At 62.9% G+C, this 18,298-nt stretch overlaps 1 protein-coding gene across 5 annotated transcripts; it reads right to left on the bottom strand.

Moving 5' to 3' along the window:
- Window positions 1-561: 561 nt before the first annotated feature.
- Window positions 562-18,291, bottom strand: BRD9 (bromodomain containing 9). Of its 5 annotated transcripts, none has more exons than XM_057709676.1 (16): window positions 18,127-18,291; window positions 17,321-17,535; window positions 16,936-17,068; window positions 15,428-15,488; window positions 14,872-15,016; window positions 12,914-13,024; window positions 12,037-12,212; window positions 10,754-10,886; window positions 9,108-9,183; window positions 7,863-7,958; window positions 7,293-7,425; window positions 5,804-5,915; window positions 5,348-5,386; window positions 4,236-4,335; window positions 2,155-2,322; window positions 562-1,255 (listed from the first exon to the last, which is right to left on the bottom strand). In XM_057709676.1, the coding sequence occupies exons 1-16, from the start codon at window positions 18,176-18,178 to the stop codon at window positions 1,155-1,157; spliced, it is 1,851 nt and encodes a 616-aa protein (XP_057565659.1). In that variant the 5' UTR covers window positions 18,179-18,291; the 3' UTR covers window positions 562-1,154. The 5 variants fall into 5 exon arrangements, 3 of the variants coding, with proteins under 3 accessions (XP_057565659.1, XP_057565660.1, XP_057565661.1); XM_057709677.1 differs by having other exon boundaries at window positions 12,037-12,152; XM_057709678.1 differs by having other exon boundaries at window positions 12,037-12,149.
- Between the last annotated feature and the right edge of the window lie 7 nt (window positions 18,292-18,298).

The following is an 18,298-nucleotide window of genomic DNA, read 5'->3' as shown; positions in this document are numbered from 1 at the left end:
CCCTTCCAGCCTCCCTGCAGCCGGGGTGCTGGCCAAGTCGGGGGCCTGGGGCGGGCGGCACCCCCACGCAGGGAGGACGGCTGCCCTCTGGCCCTCCGCAGCCAGCCCCGCGGACGGCCTCCTCGCCGGCTGCCAGCAGCCACGCTGCTCCCGAGGCTTCCCCTGCGAAATGCCCCGCGTCCCCCCCCCAGTGCCCACACAGACGCGTGTCTGCCCAGACGGCACGGCAGCCAGCCCTGCTCGCCGGGCGCCCGGCACGGACCCCCGGCCTCTTGGTCGCACGCCTCTCCCGGGACTGACCCCGTCCAGCGAGGTAACGGAGGCTCCCGTTTTACATCTCATGGCACGGGAACAGGGCAGGAAGCTGCGTGGGGACGGGCGCAGCCCTGGACGTGACCGCGGAGCCAAGAACCGGGCCCGACACTGAGGGGCCGGCAGGAGACGATGTGAGGAAGAGGGAACGTGGCCAAGCTCGGGCGACGAGGGGTTCCCTGAAGTCACTCGAAAGGGGACCCCAGCAGCGCCGCAGGCAACCATGCGCCGCGGCACTCCTTGTATATTTTTATTAACATCTGTATTTACATTTTGTGAATACAAACAGGCATCCAGTAAACACATCCAGAACAAAGCGTTTTCGGACACTTGACCCTTTGCCGAGGCCGGCAGGACAGGCCAGCTCCGGGCAGAGGGCGCCCCTCTCGGCACACGGCTTAGAGAACGGGGCGCTGCCCTCCCTGCCGGCTCCCACGTGGCCCCCACCGTGACCCGCCTGGGAAATGCGGGACGCGGGGCGCAGGCGGGACGGGAACACGCAGGGCCCCTCGCAGAGACAGACTCCCCCACGTCCGCTCCCGGAGGAGACGCGCAGAACAGGTGCGTCCACACGGCCGCCGAGAAGCTCGGAGACAGACCACTCCACAGAATCTGACCACGCACCCTTTACAAGTGACCCCACTCTCCGGACACCCAGGATGGACCACAGACACGTAGGCTCTGAGCGCGGCTGACGTGACCTCAGACGACTCCCCAGCTCCCCCGGGCCGCTTCCCGCAGGCCAAAGGGGACAAAATCAAAGTCTTTGTCTCATGACAAAAACTCTGTATGTGCAAATAAAAATTCAAAAAATAAAAAACAACGGAGGACTATCCACAAGGCTAGTTCTTCGTGGAGGATGCAGGCTCTGGAGACTGAAGGAACTCGTACGGGTCGTGGGTCACCTCTGGCTGCTCCCCGACACTGAGGCGAGACGGGCTTCCTGCAAGTACGGGGCAGAAGGGGCACGTCAGCCCAGGGCCTGCCCCGCAAGCGGCTCGGGAGCCCCGCGGAACACGCGCGTCTGCGTGGCTGCCGTCCGCCGAACCCGGGCCTCAGACCAGAGCCGCGGCTCCCAGGGACGGGCCACCGATGGCCCTGGAGAGGGGTCCTGAGCCTCCACGCAGCCAGGCTGCCGCTTCCTGGGCCGGGGCCTCCGACAACCTCAGCCCCCCGAGAGGCCGTTACCCTGAGTCCACCAGGACCTTGGGGTCCTCATGTCTAGAGCCGCCCCAGGGTCACCTGGCACCTCCTTCACGTGCCTTTATCGCAAGGTTAATAGGACCAAAACGCTGGTCCTCTCCTCAGACGGTTCTAGCCAAACCTCCGCCTGATCACCGCCAACCCCCCACCCCAAGTCAAGACCGGCCCCGTGGAAAGAGTAACCGGGCGTCTGTGTCTGGGACTAAGACAGCAGCATAAGGTCCGACCAAGCACAGTCCAGGAGCCAGGAGGCGCCTGCTCCCCGGCCGGCGGCCCCCCACCCCCGCCCACCCCCAGGCCCCCTCCAGGGGAGGCCCCAGGCTAAGGAAGGCCCTGTGCGCGCCCCACACGGGGGTCCTGCAGGAACACCTTCCTCCTCACGCTGCTTCAGAACCAGAAGGAAGAAGAGCAGAAAGAAACCAACGTCCCCGCTTCCTTCACCCCGAGGCTGGCAGGTCCACGGCTTGGACACGGCGGCCGGGGCTGCTCCTGACACATGACCTGAGGTGTCTTCCGGCCAAGCCCCCAGATTCACAGACTGAGCCCCACCCAAACCCTTCACCTCGACGCAGCCGCCTGAGCCGGGAGCCCCAGGCTCGTTCAGCCCGACCCCTGCCCTCCGCGCACGGCCGGCCTCACCCAGGTGGTGCTGGTCCCTGTCGGAGGCGTTGGACAGGGAGCTGAGGTTGGAGGACGGCCGGGAGCCCCCGCGCTCCGCCTGTGCCTCCTGCAGGTCCTGAAGCAGCTTTGCGGTCTCGTCCAGGCTCAGGTGGCCATCGTCGTGGTCCAGCTCCTTCTTCACTTTCCCTGCAGACACAGGACGATGGGACGTGGGCCAGCCCGTGCCCTCCATCCGCAGCCGCGCTCCCTGGTCACCACGCGCACTCAGGACGACGCCCGGCCGGCTGAGCCCGCCCTGCGCAGGTATGAAGACGGCCGCGCGGGAGCTCGAAAGCCACACACACGCCGTGATCACCTGCGGCCCAAGCCCGCGGCAGGCAGGCGCAGCCTCAAGGTGGGACCACGCTCGCCCTGCACTCGCCGGGCCCCGTGCCCTGAGACAGCCCGGGAGAACGCCGGATGGGACAGTCAGGGCAGCCCCCGCACCCGCAAAGGCCTGGACCAGACGCACTGCCTCCGACCGACCGCAACCAGGCAGGTGGAGAAGCGGGGACGTGCGGCCCCACCGGGGGAGCGTCACACAGGAGATGCGGGGACAGCGGCTGGGAACACGCGCCACGTGTTCACAAGGCAAAGGCCACACAACGAGCTGAGAAGGGGGAGACGCGGGAAAAGCCGGGGGCACTTCTGGGATGGAAAGGAGGGTGGGGGCGGCGAGGCCGGGGGCTGGCAGGTCTGAGGGGGGAGGAGCACCCGGCGCCTCCAGGGCTCCGTCCGCGACCCCCCGAGACCGAGCAGAAGGCAAAAGACCGAAGAAGGCCAGTGGGCGGAACCGGGCCCAGATGAGTTCTGACCAGCTAGAGCCAGACGCCCCACATCTGACAGAAACTCAAACCTCCGGGCCCAGGGAGGAAACGTAACCCTCGAAGACCAAGCCTACAGGACAGCAAACCAGGGCTGCTGTAACCAAACACCGCAGACGAGAGACGTGGAGAAAGCAGACACAGCGAGAGGAAGAGCACGGCTGGTGCGACGGCCAGGCCGGCCCCTGGCCGGACCCCACCACCCGAGGGACGCCGCCCGGGCCGTCCGTGCCCCGTGCGCACTGTGCTGGAGCCCTGCTTTCCGCCTGCGGCCGTGCCGGGCACCGGGTGCCTGGTGGTCACGGCTCCCGCGGGGGCTCCGTGGGGAGAGGGCTCTGGAAGCTGGCGCCTGCTCTCCTGCAGCACAGCCCCACCCCCACCACGCGCGCCTCCCTTCGGGGGTCCTTGACGTTGTCGTTTTGCTGTAAAAAGCCGTGAGTACGACCACCTGCTGAGTCCCAGGGTCCTAAGGAATCACCCGATCTCGGGGTGGTCCCAGGACCCCCGAACAGCTGGGAAGATGGAAGACAGCCAGGCGGCAGGCGGAACGCAAGCCTATCACAGCTGCCCTGAACGTGAAGGGTCTGAGCGCCCCAACCGGAAGGCGCGCCTGCCCGGCCGGGGGGCGAGCGAGGTCCGCCTGACACGCTCTGTGACGGGGCGACGAGGGCCCTCCCGACAGCGGGCTGGGGCCCAGCCTCCGCCCCGACTGCGGGCCAGGCCACCCCTGCGGGGCTCTTCTGGGGTCTCAGGACACTCAGCAGCACCTCTGGCCTCTGTCCACTTGAGGCCAGAAGCACCGGGGCCCACGTGTGAGGCCAAAGACGTCTCCAGTGGCTGCCGCAGGCCCTACGGGGGAGCTGCCCCGGGGAGACCACCGCCTGAGGGGACGCACGGCACGTCCAGCAGGTCTGAAGGGGAGGGGAAGAGACGCACCACGAAAGCCACGGGCCACCAGGAGCCGGGAGGGCCGTGCCAGCACGCGAGACCCGGGAGGCAGGGAGGGACCTCCCTGAGGGGCTGGTCTGGTGGGCGCGTGCCGCGCTGGCGGTGACACGCTGACACACTAACCGGGGCAGGAGCCCGCGCGCGACCCCTGAGGACGGGGCCTGAGGTCGGGCAGGAGGGCCAGGCAAGCCCCAGCCCCAGCCACCCGCGGGTCCCGAGGACAGGGGTCGTCATCGCGCGGCCGAGGGGCCAGGCCAAGCCACCCCTCCAGCCCCCGGCACGACGTACCCAGACAGCCGAGCACGGAGACGTCAAGAGACACGTCCGGGTAGGGCTTCGTGGCCATGAGGTCCAGGGTGCAGCCACCATCCCCGAGAGGGTCCCCAGCCTGCAGGAGACAAGCAGCGTGAGACAGGAAAAGACAGGCCGAGGACGCGGACAGCAGCGCCCCGCCAGCCGCGGGAGGCCGACCTGCTGCGTCCTGCCCCCCGAGGAGTCCACGCTGCGGCCCAGGGGCCCCAGGGTGAGCTCCCGGTGGACGGCTGTGCCTGGACCAGTGACGAAGGTGCCGAGGGGACCTGGGAGAGACCGCAGACGCGGAGGGCCAGGGGCCTGCCAGGAACGCAGCAGGCAGCGCGGCAGACTCCAGCGCAGCGCGCGCCCTCCTCCGCGCCGAGCCGTGGAGGCCCTGCTCAAGGTGGCCTGCGGGCCGTCCCAGCTCCTTGCAGACTGTGTGGGGCCGGCACCCAACGTCGCAGGTCTGCGTGACCCGGAGACCCCGCGCGGAGCCTGCCTGCCCCGCGCGTGTGGCAGAGACGCCCTCGGCAACCGTGCCGATTCTGCCATCAAAGGGCCCCCACCGGACGGCACCTGACGCTTTCCCCTGGGCGGCCCCCATCACCGAGCCCAGGTGGCCCCTGCAGCCCAGGCCCCCATGCACTGCCCAGGTCCTAGTGCCTCCGTCCACACAGGCTGTGTTCAAAGCCGGGGACCACACGTGCGCCGATCACTCAAGGGCAGGGCCAGAGCAGACGTTTCCTGCGAGAGCGCCCACCCTGCGCCCGGGCGAGGCCCCGGATGCCCCTGCCGGCAGCACGTGCCCGCCGGTGAGGCCACCCTCCGGGAGGACAGGAAGACCCCCGCTCGCCCTGCAGGCTCCCCCCCCGGCCCGTAAACCCCACTGTCTGGCTTGGAGGAATGTGCTGTGCCCACGCCCTCTGCCCAGGCCATCAGTCGGGGTGCGGGGACCACACCTTAACCGTCCTCAACGACAGCTTAGCCAGCTTCCAAAGAAAACAACACGAAGCGCTTCTCAACCGTCCCACTTCAAAAGCCAAACACAACTGTCCTCACAGGCACCTGAGTGATTAGGTCTTCCCTGTGTCATCCACCAAACTCACCTTCACTTCATCCAGAGGCTTTGCCGGGACGCTTCTCCTCTGCAAAGCAGAACAGACCAGAACCGGTTTTCCACAAGTCTCGCACAGAAGGATGACTCATCCAGTCGCCCAGCCGTGAGGTGACAGCGGCACACCTGCTGCTCTGAGCTGGCCCTCGCGGGTCACAGACAGAGCGAGGCCACCACCCGGCCCACGGGCCTGACTCACGAGACCACCTTGCAGCGAGGTGGACACAGAGGAGTGAGACCACCCCAACCTGTGTGTGCAGCCCCAGGGGTGCAGAACCAAAGAGGAAAGTCACACGTTAGAAAAACAAAACAGCCTGTGGCTAAACTTAGTAAGTTTCTCTGAAAGATAAGTAAAGGAAAAACAAGGAGTAAATAACAACTACCGGTCACCTGAAAACAGCACGCTCCCCGCACCCGGTCGGGCACAGGAGTGGCCCAGCGCGCCCACCTGCCTCAGCTGGAAGAGCATCCGCGAGTGGTCCCCGCCTGTGATCTGGTCCAGGAGGTCGTCCACCAGCTTTTTGCTGTAGCTCCCAGCATCCTTCACGAACTCCTGCAGGCTGGGAGGGGCCGCGAGAGAACAGGCTGGACCCACGCTCGCGCCCCCTCCCCGCGCTGGCGGCACACCCCAGACGCCCCCCCACAGGACGGGCTCTCGCCGAGCGCTACGGCCCTCCCAGAGGGGGAGTGGACCACAGGCTCTGTCGGAGCAGCCCACGACCCAAAAGAGCTGAAGAGAAAACAAAGTGAAGAACGTGTGCGCACCCCTACGCACCTCGGGCTGTTATGAAAGCACAGCCTCGTGTCTGCTTGTGTCGGGTTCAGAAACACGAGGAGACTGAGGCGCGCGCGGAGGAGGGCTCCACCCTCCGGCGGGGGGCGGGGAGCAAGACTCCCTACACGCACCTCGAGTGTCACTGTGATTTCTGGACCGTAGGAGAGCTTCAAAATCCAAGACACGACTAAACAGCACGTTTGGAAAGGAGGCGGGGACAGAACCCACAGCCCAGGCAGCAGAGCTGGGCAAAGGCCTTCCCGCGGGGCGAGGGCCGCGGGCCGGAGGGCCTCCACCAGGAGCCCCGGGAGGGACGCCGGGCCGGGAGGGAACTCTCCCAGGGGCTGGGGCACTGGCACCTTGAAGGGCGCAGCCTCAGGCCAGGCCAGCGCCGGCTCTCCTGGGCGGCCTGCGAGGCCCGGGACCCACCGGCCTCTCGGTCTGGCTGCACGTACTGCCTGAGTCACGGGGAGCGCAGCCGCCGCGCTGTGGGCCGGGGAGGGGCCACCACGGGGGACACCAGCCTCCCCACCAGCAGGTCCCCCTCGCTCTTCTACCTTCACGTCTTCTTTTGCTCAAAAGCCGGGGCCAGGTGTTCATTTACTGTATTAGAGGCCAACTGATCTCCTGCTGTGTGTTCTTCAAATTCACACGTGGAGGCCCTGAGCCCCAACACTTCAGAACCTGACTGTGTTTGCAGATGGGACCTTTTAAAGGTGACTAAGCGAAACCCAAGTCTTTAAAGTGGGCCTGACCTCGTGTGCTGGGTGTCCCCAAAGGGCTCAGGACACACGCGCAGAGCACACGGGTTTGGAGGCGGGGGGCGGCGTCTGCACGCAGAGGGGCGAGGCCGCAGGAGCCGCCCTGCCCGCCCCTGCACCGGAGGCGACATGTGTCGTTCAGCCGCTGTTCTGGCGACCTGAGCCACAGCACGGCCACGAGGCGCCCCCGGACGGCCGTGGACCCGGTGCTCCCTGGCCGCGCACGGCCATCACACACGGGCCTCTACGGCCTCCGGCCTGGACCGTCACGGCCTCAAAACCCCGACCCAGTGGCCTGACCTTCATGGCCGCCGGCAGCAGCCTCACTGGTTTACTGGAAATAACGGGACCCACTGCTGGGGCCGACGCCCGCCCCCGCCCCCACCCGCAAGCAGGCCCACCTCAGCGCGCACTGCACGCCCGTCTCGTCTCCGTAGGCTGAGTACAGCAGCTCCGCCTCGTCGGACTTCAAGTCGCCGAACACGGAGTTGTTGTGCGTGGAGAGCGCGGTGCTGGCTCCGGAGAGGAAGGTGACTGGGGGGGGGTGGGGGGTGGTGGTGTCAGAGACGCGGGCACAGGCAGGCTACGCCCTGCGCAGCGCATCCCAGGGACGGCCGAGGTCGTGCACACCAGAGCGCCCAGCAAGAACCCCGCGCCACCCTGCCCCGCCCCCACCCCAGCCACCGCGTCTCGGGAGACCTTCGCGCACACACGGCAGCGTCACAACCCCCCACGTGGAGGACACGTGACAGTCTGTCAGAGGTGATGTCAACTGCACCACCGACTGCCACGGCCACGGAGGGCGGCCACCAGGTGCAGGGGGAGGCCCCCTGGAGCAGGTGGCCGCACCGGCGCCCACCCACGGGGCTCCTGACTCCCATCACGTCACGTGACCAGACAACGTGATGAGATTCAAACCCGGGACCAGATGCAGCGCCCACACGGGAGCCAGGGGCACCGGGGACGCTCACCTCTGCTCCTCCGCTCCTCCCTGACGCCCAGGGTGGTGAAGCCGGGCAGCAGCTTGCTGGACAGCGAGCTCAGGTCCACCGGGTGGGTCTCCTCCTCTGCAAGGGGACCGGAGCCGTGAGCAGGCGGCCCCAGAGCCCCCAGGCCGCAGCGCGTGCCCGCGGGAGAGCGGGCCTGGGGCTCCCCGCACCCCCCTGTGACCACCCACAGCCCGATCTACCAACCGGCTGCACCGCGACCTCACCGCACAGTCACCCCGCAGCTCACGCAACCACGGGCCCACCACCTGCCCACCGCACAGCACCACAGCCTTCCCAAACCCAGGCCCCCGCTTGCCACCTCCAAGAGACCCCGGTCCACATGTCACAAGAGCAACAGGACAGCCCCCGACTCCAGAGGGTCCTGCGGGCAGTTCCTACATTGAATCCGCCTTTCAGGCCGCTCGGGTGACCTGAGCAGGACCCCTCAACCTCCAGTCTGAACCTCAGCCTCACGGTCTACGTGTCGACCAGCTCGCCTGTTTCCTCTTGTCGAGGACGTGACAGTTCACTCCAGCCGCAGGTCAAAGGCGGCAGCCAGCGCCTGTCCTCCGCACCCATCGAGGACACTGAGGGACCCTGCTCACGTGGCAGCGGGGCAGAGCGCCGTGGGCGCCGCCCCACACCCTCAGCGGTGAGGACAGGGGAGTGTTTCCTGCCGTGTGTGTGACGTGCCTTTGAAATACTTTTCCACGAGATGGAAAAAACACAAAAGCCCTTTAAGACCACAGACCACAGCCGTGACCACACAGGTTGCGTGGATGCTCTTTCCAGGGAGCTCACGCCTCCTTCGAAACCTTCCGATGTGATTACCAAATGGGCTGTGTGGGCAGACGCCCGCCTCATGCAAGTCACGAGGCACGAGGGCGGAGAGAGCTCAGCGACCGGGTACGACGAAGCAGCCTCAGATGGGCTGAGCGGCAAACCCGGCCCCCGCGGCATCGCCGCAGCTGTGGGGAGCGTGACCCAGGGCTGCTGGCGTCTCTGGGGCCCTTGGCCCAAAAGGTCTGACCAGCGTCTCAGCCCCCATGGGACAGCCGCCTGCCGTCCACGGGCCACACTTGCGTCCCGCTGTGCGGGAAACCAGACACACCCTTGTCTACACTCCCGCACGGCGTCGGGACCAGGGCAAAGGGGCGCCTCGGGCGGGCTGGAGGTGGCAAGGTCACCGAGCAGGAAGGAGGCGAGGAGAGCGCGTGGGCCACCCACCGTCGGCGTCGGGCTCGGCCGTGTTGACCACGCTGTAGAGCAGGCTCCCGTCCCCGTTCTTCTTCAGGTAGCCCATCTGCAAAGACGCACACCTGAGCACCTGCTCCCCGGCCGGCCTGCGCCCCGGCCCAGGGCTCCACCGAGGCGCCACGGAGCAAAGGCCTCGGAGGAGGGCCTGAATCCCGAAAGGCCACAAAGTTTCTTATTTCCCCACAAACAAACAACCACGTGCACATGTGTGCAACCTAGGAACTTCTGAGACGGGCTCCTCGGGACCGCTTCTAACAGGAGCTTTAAGACAGAGAACGGAACCTGGAGACGGCCTTTCCAGCAGCCAGAAGCCTGAACAGAGCAAGCTGGAACAGGACCTGGTCAAGGAGACCAGAGGCTCCACCTCTAACACACGTGGGAATTCATCTCCGTTTGAAAGCCAACCTCCACACAAGAGCAGCCCCCGCACAGGCCGCCGGGAAGGCCCAGGAAGGGGAGGCAGCCGTGCGGGTCGTGTGCCCAGTGTCCGAGCAGGGTGAGCAGGGCACGGGGGTGGAAGGGATGGAGACGGGTGACACAAGTCGGGTTTCTCACTGCTGAACCACTGAAAGGAAAAAAAGCAAAGCAGACCCACTGGTGCTGGACGAAATTGGAGGTTTCAGGGTGAAAACACGGTTTTCGGTGAACGTAACAGAGACGTCTGTACAAGCCGTACGGATGGATGGGGCCGTCCTAGCCCTGTCCACCAGGGCCCGGGTCTAGGTCTGGGATGCCACTCTCCACTAGGGAACCAGGGCTCCTTGGAGAAACACTGACTCCAGGGCTGAAGGGCCACAGGAGCGCAGACAAGAGGGCTCAACAGAGAGAACTACCACGTGAGCCACACGGGCAACTTCAAACTTTCTAGAAGGCACACCGAAAATAAACAGGTGATGTAAAACACAACGTATCTTACATAACCCAACACATCCAAACCGTTACCACTTCACAATTCTTTACGTTAAAATCCAACGCATATTTCACAGACTTACTACCTAAAAAATGTAACCTCCTAATAAGCTTTTACACAGACTGCACGCTGAAACAAAATTTTAGACACATCAGGTCAAATCAAACACGAGGGCTGATCTCGCCTGTGTCCTCGCCAGCACAGCTGCTAGGAAGTCTGAAGCGGCACGCGGACCGGACTCACGCTTTCTACCGGATGCGCAGAACTAGGACACCTTCCGCGTCAGAGAGGAGGTGCTCAGAGGATGGCAGGGCCCCTTGTGAGGACCAGCAGCGCTCTGCACAGGCTCACACCTGGCTCAGACCCACAAGGGGCCGCAGGGGCACACAGACACGTGAGCACACGGGAGAAAGGAGGCACCCACGGCAGAGAGGCCTGCCGGCTTGGCCTCGGTCCAGAGACGGAGGTTAACGCCTCTGCCGGCACGTGACCCGCACAGGACACACCACTCCCGTCCCCTGAGGTGCCCCCGGAGTCCCTCCCTGCCCTGCAGGAGACAGGCCAGCAGGCTGCAACGGCCAGCGGGGACGAGGCGCTGACCCCTCGGTGACCGCGGCACTGCCGGGACGCTAGCAGAGCTGGGACCAGATGCCGGAGGACGGGCCGACCTCGCGACGGTGACGGCCGCCCCGTCGGGGAGCGCTACCTTGCCGCCGGGGACGAGCTGGCGGATCCTGTCTCGGGCCTCGTCGGCTGCGTGCTCCACCAAGGCCAGCACGTGCTCCTCCGCGGTGCTGTCGGTCAGGCTGCAGGCGTTTCCTTCAGGCTCAAACACGCAGCTACGAGGCAGGCACGGGCAGGAGTCACGGGCGGCGCGCGGGCACACTCACCCCCCCCCCGCGGCCCGGCCCGGCCCTCACGCCCGCGCGGGGCGGGCTGGCGGGGCAGCGCAGCGCGCCCTTCAACTCCCTCCCTTCCACCTCCAGCGCCTCCTCCACGCCGAGAAAGTACAGCCGAGCGGATGCTCCACGCTTCTGCTGTCTCGGCTACGTATCTCGGTCACTTTAAGAGCAACAGGAGCCTCGCTGCTTACAGCGTGGCTGGAGGCGCCGGCAGAGGCAGTGACTACAGTCCCGCGCGGGGCTGGGGCTGCAGGGCGGCCCCCGGGGCGCCGGAGACCGCAGGGGCGGAGGAGCTGGCCGCCAGCATCCGAGGGAGGTGCCCCCCCCCCACGGAAGGGTCTAGAAGCAGAGGGTGGAGCCCCTCCAAGGAGCCGGGGGGCGGGGCGTGCCCTCCTGGGGCCCTCGCGCCCCCAGCTTCACAGCTACAGGAGCGGGCAGCTCGCCAGGGGAGGCCCCTGCCCCCCCACCCCGCACGCACACTGTCCGCTCAGAGCAGCACAACGGCACCCCCCGAGCCTGCGACAGGCAAGCGCAGGTCTCCACAAGCGTCCTATGTGGGAGGGGACGTCTTGGGAGTGAAGGGTCAACACACATTCACACGGCATGGACGTGGGAATAGCGATGACCGGTCAGCCGTGGACACCACGGGGCCAAACCGCTGAGCCTGGAGAGCCACACCTGGGACAGAGCGTGCGTGTGGCCGGCGGGGGTCCGTCAGGGTGACAGTGACTCTTCTCCAGGACAAGTCACCGCGCACCGGCACGTGGAGAGTGTGGGTCACAGAGCAGAGAGCCGTGCCCCTCACAACGGACCCAGGGCCCAGGGTCTTCTGACTCTCCCGGCACAGCCACGGCCACCTCACTCTCGAGGAGGGCAGGGAAGAAGGACTGCTTCCCTCTGAACACGGGGCCCAGGGTCTCTCCCAGCTGCCCTGAGAGACCGGGGGCGGGCCTCAGCGTCCGAAGAGCAGGCTCTCTCGCCAGCGGTGCAGGCGGCCCGTCCGCTTGGCTGCACGGACCCAGGAGGCCCAGCCCCTCCCTCACCCACTTCCCGCGGAGCCTGGGCCCCAAGGCGGGCTGGCCTTTACCTGATGGCTTCTCTACTCGGCCTTTTGGATTTCTTGGCAGTTTCTACTTGTACGGGCACAACTTCGGGAACAGGCTCCTCGACAGCTGTATCTTCGTTGCCCAAAAGAGCTGCCTGCTGAGAAAAATCCATGTCCTGCATAAACGACATGCTGCGCTTCAAAGCTAAGAGCCGCTCCTAGAATCAGAAAGGACAGAGCAGCAGGGGCTTTACCTCTCCCTCCAGCCAAGGCGCCATGGCGATGGGATGGGGTGGGTGGCCACAGCCTCACCTGGCCTAATGGCTAACCTTCCACGGGGGCTGGCACCAAAGGGTGTGCCAACCAGCCGGGAGCGGTCAGAGCCAGCGGGGCCGCACCTCACCTACGGGCTGGTCAGGCGCAAGGCGTGGTCCTTGACGTGTGACCCATGCGGCCTGGCTCACGGGACAGGTCGGGAAGCCACCCGGGATGGCCGGGATGGCCGCCTGGATCCAGAGAGGAAAGCAGACCCGCAATGCAGGCTGCAACCCTGCACCACTGACAGGTCTGGAACTCCGCACCAGCCCTACAGGAGCCCTGCGGCTGGCGCAGGAACAGAGCAGGGCGCGCCTGCGGAGAGGGGCGTGGGGAGGGCGCTGGCTGGGGGCTACCCTAGAGCAGGGGTGCACGCCGTGGCCGGGGTGGATGGATGGAAGCATGTCGGTCACTGTGAGTTTCTGTTTAGGTGCAAGGACCATGGAGGAGGGGGAGGAGGCGGAGGGAGGGGAGGAGGGGGAGGGGGGGAGGGGAGGAGGGGAGGCGAGGGGGAGGGGAGCAGGGGAGGAGAGGGGGAGGGGAGCAGGAGACGGGGAGGGGAGCAGGGGAGGGGCGCCTCACTGGCTGTCAGAGGGCCCCTTACTTTGCTCATCATTTTAAAGCCCGCGTGGAGGATCTTCTTGGCTAACTTGTAGTACACGGTGTCTGGTCTGTTGTACGTCATTGCGTTATCACACATCAGTTTGAAATCTGCCTGAAAAGGAAAGAAAAAGAATTCGTCAAGTGGGAAACACCACAGAGAATAACAAAGAGTTAAGATTCCAACCAAAAGAGACCAAAAGGAAGAGGCTGAACACAGAGTGAGAAACAACTGGGCTCTCATTCAAACAGTAATCTTTTTTATTTATACAAACTTTTACAGACTAGTTTCCATCACAGGTTATCACAAGACATGAAGTGCAGTTCCCTGCTCTGCACAGTAAACCCCTGGTGCCTGGCTGCTTCATGTACGATAGCCTGTATCTGCGAGGCCTCCCTGCACCTCCCCTCTGTGCCTGTAACTGTTTTCTACGCCTCTGGTTCTGGCTCCTGTATAGACTCACTTGAGGAATTTACAGTCCACATGTAAGTGACGTAACGTTTGTCTTCGTCTGACATACTTCACTTAGTATGATCACCTCTAGGTTCATCCAACATTGCTACAAATGGTCATATTTCATTCTTTTTTAGGGCTGAATAATTAAAGAATAACTTTTAAAAACGTTCTGAGCAATTTTCTTAACTGTTCAATGGTCTTTACTTGCATGAAAAATATTCCAGTGAGAAGCTTGCCAAAGTGTGTAACTTCTTCCTGAACGGGACACACACATTCCACGGGAGTAACAGCCTGGCTCCCCCCACTCTTCCTGAGCCACCCTCTTCCCTCCCTTTGGAAGGAATTCGGACACTAAGAGGGACAAGAACCAACAACCGGTTCTTTCAAGCAAGAGCTGAGGGATGAACTGAGAGGTGGGCATGTCCTCTATCTCTGGGGATTTTCCATAGAATTTAAAATTCTGTCTACAGACAGTCACTCTAGTACCATCTCTAATGGTTTTTCTAAAACACTTACTCCTAAAATAAGGAGAGCCTTGGCAAACAACTTACATTAAACGTAAATGCTCTGAAGTATCAGTATTTTATCACCCTAGCCAAATTACTTAAGGTACACCTGTCACAGGTAAGTCAGACCTCAGGATGGACCGTGACTGCTAATGGAGCAGGTGCCACCTGGAGTCCTCACCAAGCGTTTCCCCTGGGCTGGGGCTGAGGCCGTAAAGTCCAGAACACTCTCTGGAGGACACATCTTGGCTTTGTCACTGGGCGAGCGACCCAATTAGGGGCTCGCAGGTAGACAGTCGACTCTAGGACGCAGGTTATCGTTAACCACCTGCTCACACGGGCACTGCCTGACCTTCCTACGAAAACTCCTTTTCTCCCACCCTCCCTTTAGTCTGCTGTGCTCTTTCTGCAGGTCAGCAAACCATTTCAGTAAGGTCTCCAGTAAGTAAAAAGAGTCAAGCTTTTCCAAAGTAATCGGAAGCTGAGAAAGAAACCTAATGCCTTTTCCTAAACGACGTCACTGTCGGCGTCGTCAAGCAGTTTCCTCTCCCCTGCGTCTGAGAGCCAACGAGCACCTTTCAGCCTCCATTGCCAGTGCTGAGAAACAGAGAGCTAGGACCCCGCAGACGTGACAGTTTCTTATTCTAGAAAATTTAAGCTCTCGGTCATTAAGATCAGGAAAGTTATGTTTCTAAAAATACCCATTCCGGAGCCAGGCGAAAACGAACACATCTTTGCTTGACCCAACATGTCCGTTTATGCCAAAACAGTAACTTAAAAAAAACACACATCTACTAGCACACAACATATGGGTCAGCTTCTAGACCAAAACACAGAGAAAATTATAACCAACCCCTAGGTTTGCGAAACATCTACCCAACACAGAAACACCCTCAAAAACTTGCAACTGGAGACAACCTAAGAAGCACGAAGTGTCTGCTGGACGTGAAGACACGTGGCGCTTCCTAACAGTTACTCCAGGAGCTGAAATGAACTCACCTTAAACTCCGTGACTGACTTGTACTCATTAGCTACGATTTTGTCTTTCATCGTGCCAAAATCCATAGGATGCTTTATGATCATCGAATAGCCAGGAGCAATTGCATCCGTGACGGGAAAAGCGAAAAATCCATGAGGATCTTTTCTGAAAACACAAACATCTTTATTTAACCTGGAAAAACCCTGAAATCTAAATTTCTGCCCAAACCCCCACACAGTAAAAAATCTGATACAATTAACCAAATTGTAAGATTGTTTCTTTCACGCTCTTTAAAATTGTGGTGTTTTGGATACGCAGAAAATTCCAAAACGACCGTCCCGGCCTCTGCCGTGACTCTGCCTGCGGGCATCTGCCACCTGGTGCCGACTCAGAGCAGATGGGGCAGGAGGTGGCCCGAGCCCTCCCGGCTCTGCTCCCACTCACATCCCCCGCTCCTCCCGCCAGTGAAGGTGAAGTGCTTGCTTCAAGGTGACAGGGGTGGGGCAAGAAGCAAGATCACCACAGAGAGAAGACACCCGGCTGCCCCCACACGAGCTCTTTAGAGATGCTCTTTACCTCTGCAGCTGGCGGAGGAAGTGCTCTAGTAGCTGCTGAATAGGCGTGCTCTCATTTTCAGCTGACAATTTAAAAAGTAAAAAAATTAAATTGAACAAAAGGATGTTGATACCACTTCACCGCAGAGAAAATTCCAATTTCACAGCACTTGTTTATCTAGTTCCTGTTCCGCAATGCTTTAGGTTCAAATGAGAACTGGATGTAAAGATAAGCAGACCCCACAAAGCTGAGTGGGGTGGAAAAGGGCACCCACAGCACTGGTCTCCCTCCCCTCAGACTGCCAGCGCCCTCTAAAACTCATCACCGTCTCTAGCCCCTAGCACTCTTGGGCCTGGGACGCTGCACACGAGGTATGAAGAAGTAAACGAAGGCTCTGGACAAAGAAACTGACCCTGGACGCACTGATACCGTCTAGGGTCCTAAACGTCCAGTCACGCCTGTTCATCTGTAAAATGGGGATATACATGGGGGTTCCTGCGAGGACTCCACTTGTTAACTGCACCTCTGGGCCACAGCGTGAAAAACACGGCTTTCAGGGAATGTGAACACAGAGGGCAGCGCAGGTTTCCTTCCACAAGAGGATGTATGTCAATGGTCTTCCCTACCGCGCCCCCAAGGCCCACACCCAGCGCTCAGATGTGGGATTCTGAACGCCCTGCTCACGAGGGCTCCTTGGGGAAATGGCACACCCCAGGGCTGAAGGGAAACAAGAGTGCACACCAGTGGGTCCCAAGAGTGACACTCTTGAGAGTGACCAGGACAGGTCCAAGAGAACATCATCTGGTCATGAGCTTCATGGGGAAGCTGCTAAACATGTGGCCTCAGACAGGCGGTCACGCAGAGTCAGCGGGCAATTACAGGGACGGCAGTGACTTCACAGATGAGCCCTCCTGAGGGAGCGCTGCTCTGTGCCTGACCTCCTCTGCTCCACAACAGGCCCAGCGGTCGAGTCCCACCTGTCCCCGTGGTGATGACTCCCACGCGAGAGCACCGCCAGGAAACAGTAGCCCCACGACTGCAATGCAATACCTTTCACCTCCCCCAACACGTCAATTGTGGTCAGACCCCAGGTCAAGAAAGAAACACCTGGAGAACTGCCTCCCGACAACCTGAACACCTGTGAGGGAAGTGACCACAGGCGGATCAGAGGGTCCGAGCATTCCAGAGGCCTTCCTCTGCTGGAGCCAGCACAGCTCCCAAGAGACCTGAAGGCCTGAACACCTGATGCCAGCACGAGCCTCCTCCCGGCCACGATAAGCTTCTTATTAGCTCTCGTACTTGAAAAAAAAGGCCAGGAGCAGCGGTGGGCCAAGCCCTGCCCTGGACGTTCGGAGAGGATGGCGAGGACCTCAGGTCCCTCCAGCTACGCTGCGTGAGGCCCTGGAAGAGAGATCACTGTTTCTTCCTTCCTATGTGTCTCCCAGGAGCCGAGGGGCGGGACGCCAACCGCTGCCTCACAGCGGCCAGCTCCAAAGCTCCAGGACGCCCCCGAGAATGCCGCCACTCGCCTGGCTGTGTCCGGCACGCTCGGATGGGCCGGTCAGGGGGCGGCTCCACCTCCACCTTCTTCCCGGGATCAAAGTCGTCCACCTCTCCCTCTGTGTCACAGTGTTCCTTTTCCCGTTTCCGCTTCTTCTCTTCCTGCGAGGCAGGGTCAGGGCAGCGAGAGCAATGAGGCAGTTTTCAACAAATCTCCTTTTCTCAGGGGAAGCTGAGAGAGAAGAGCCCTCTCGCAAAGACTCTTCTTACTCCAGACCGCCCCCCACCCCCGCCCAGGCCAGGCAAGAAATGATGCACGAAGAGCCAGAACAGAAGCGCCTGACCCTGCAGGCTGCGCCCCGCTGCAAACCCCCTTCCTGAGGCCAAGAAGCCCCCGCTCCGTCTGCCCCTCACCTTTCGCTTCCTCCTTTCCTCATCGTCTAGGTGCTTCTCCTTCTCCGACTTCTTCTTCTTCTTCTTCTTCTTCTCCTTGTGCCTCTCCCGCTCATGATCTGACCTGTCATCGTAGTAACTGGAGTCGTGGCCGGAGCCCGAGAGCTCCGTCACTTCGCTTCCTCCAACCTTGAGGACCAGCTTCAGGGGCTTCTCCAAGGGCTTGTCTGCATAGTCTGCGAACACGGAGGCAGCCTTCACCGTGGGCGCTCAGGGCGCTCGGAGGCGCACACCGCTGCCCCGGCGGTCGGGCGGGCCCAAGGTGGGGTGCTACGGGGAGGACACCGAGGTCCAGGAAGGTGGGGGGATCAGCCGAGAGGAGGCGGGCAGCAGGGAGCCAAAACCATCGGAGAAGAATGGCGGTGGGTGCGAAGCGGCGGGGGTGCGCGCCCCTTGCAGGGAGGAGGCCTCCGGGCCGCTGTCCGGGAGGAGCAGGCAGACCCCGCCTGGGGCCCAGGCGCCCGGCCGCCTGCCCCCAGCTGCTGGCCCCTGGGCAGCCCTCCTGTCCTGCAGCAGCCCTCGGGCGGCGTCCCGGGCACGGGGCCCAGGCGCTGCGGGACCAGGGCACCGGCGGGAAAGGCGGGAGGAGACCGCGGGAAATACGGACGAGGGACAGCCAAGATCCCCGGCGCCCTTCTGCAGCGTGCGGCCAGGGCGACACGGCCGCCTGAGAGCCGCGGCCCCGGGACCCCCAGCCTCGTCCCGGGGACCCGGGCCATCGCGAACGCCGGCCCGCCCGGCGTCACCAGGCGCGCCCGCCGCCTCACCCTCGTACGACGAGCGCCACTCGGTCTTGTGCTTCTTGTGCTTCTTGCCCATGGCTGCGGCTCCGAGCGCAGCAGCGAGCCCGGCCGGAGCGTGGCCACCGCCCCCTCGGGCCCGGCTCGCCGCCCGCCTCGCCTGCCGAGCTCCCCCGGCCGCGCCGGAAGCGGGCGCCGC

This window comes from Hippopotamus amphibius, chromosome 15, assembly GCF_030028045.1.
Source record: "Hippopotamus amphibius kiboko isolate mHipAmp2 chromosome 15, mHipAmp2.hap2, whole genome shotgun sequence".
Lineage (NCBI taxonomy): Eukaryota > Metazoa > Chordata > Mammalia > Artiodactyla > Hippopotamidae > Hippopotamus > Hippopotamus amphibius.
The sequence above is the reverse complement of the archived record's forward strand: the minus strand, read 5'-3'. Positions and strand labels throughout refer to the sequence as shown.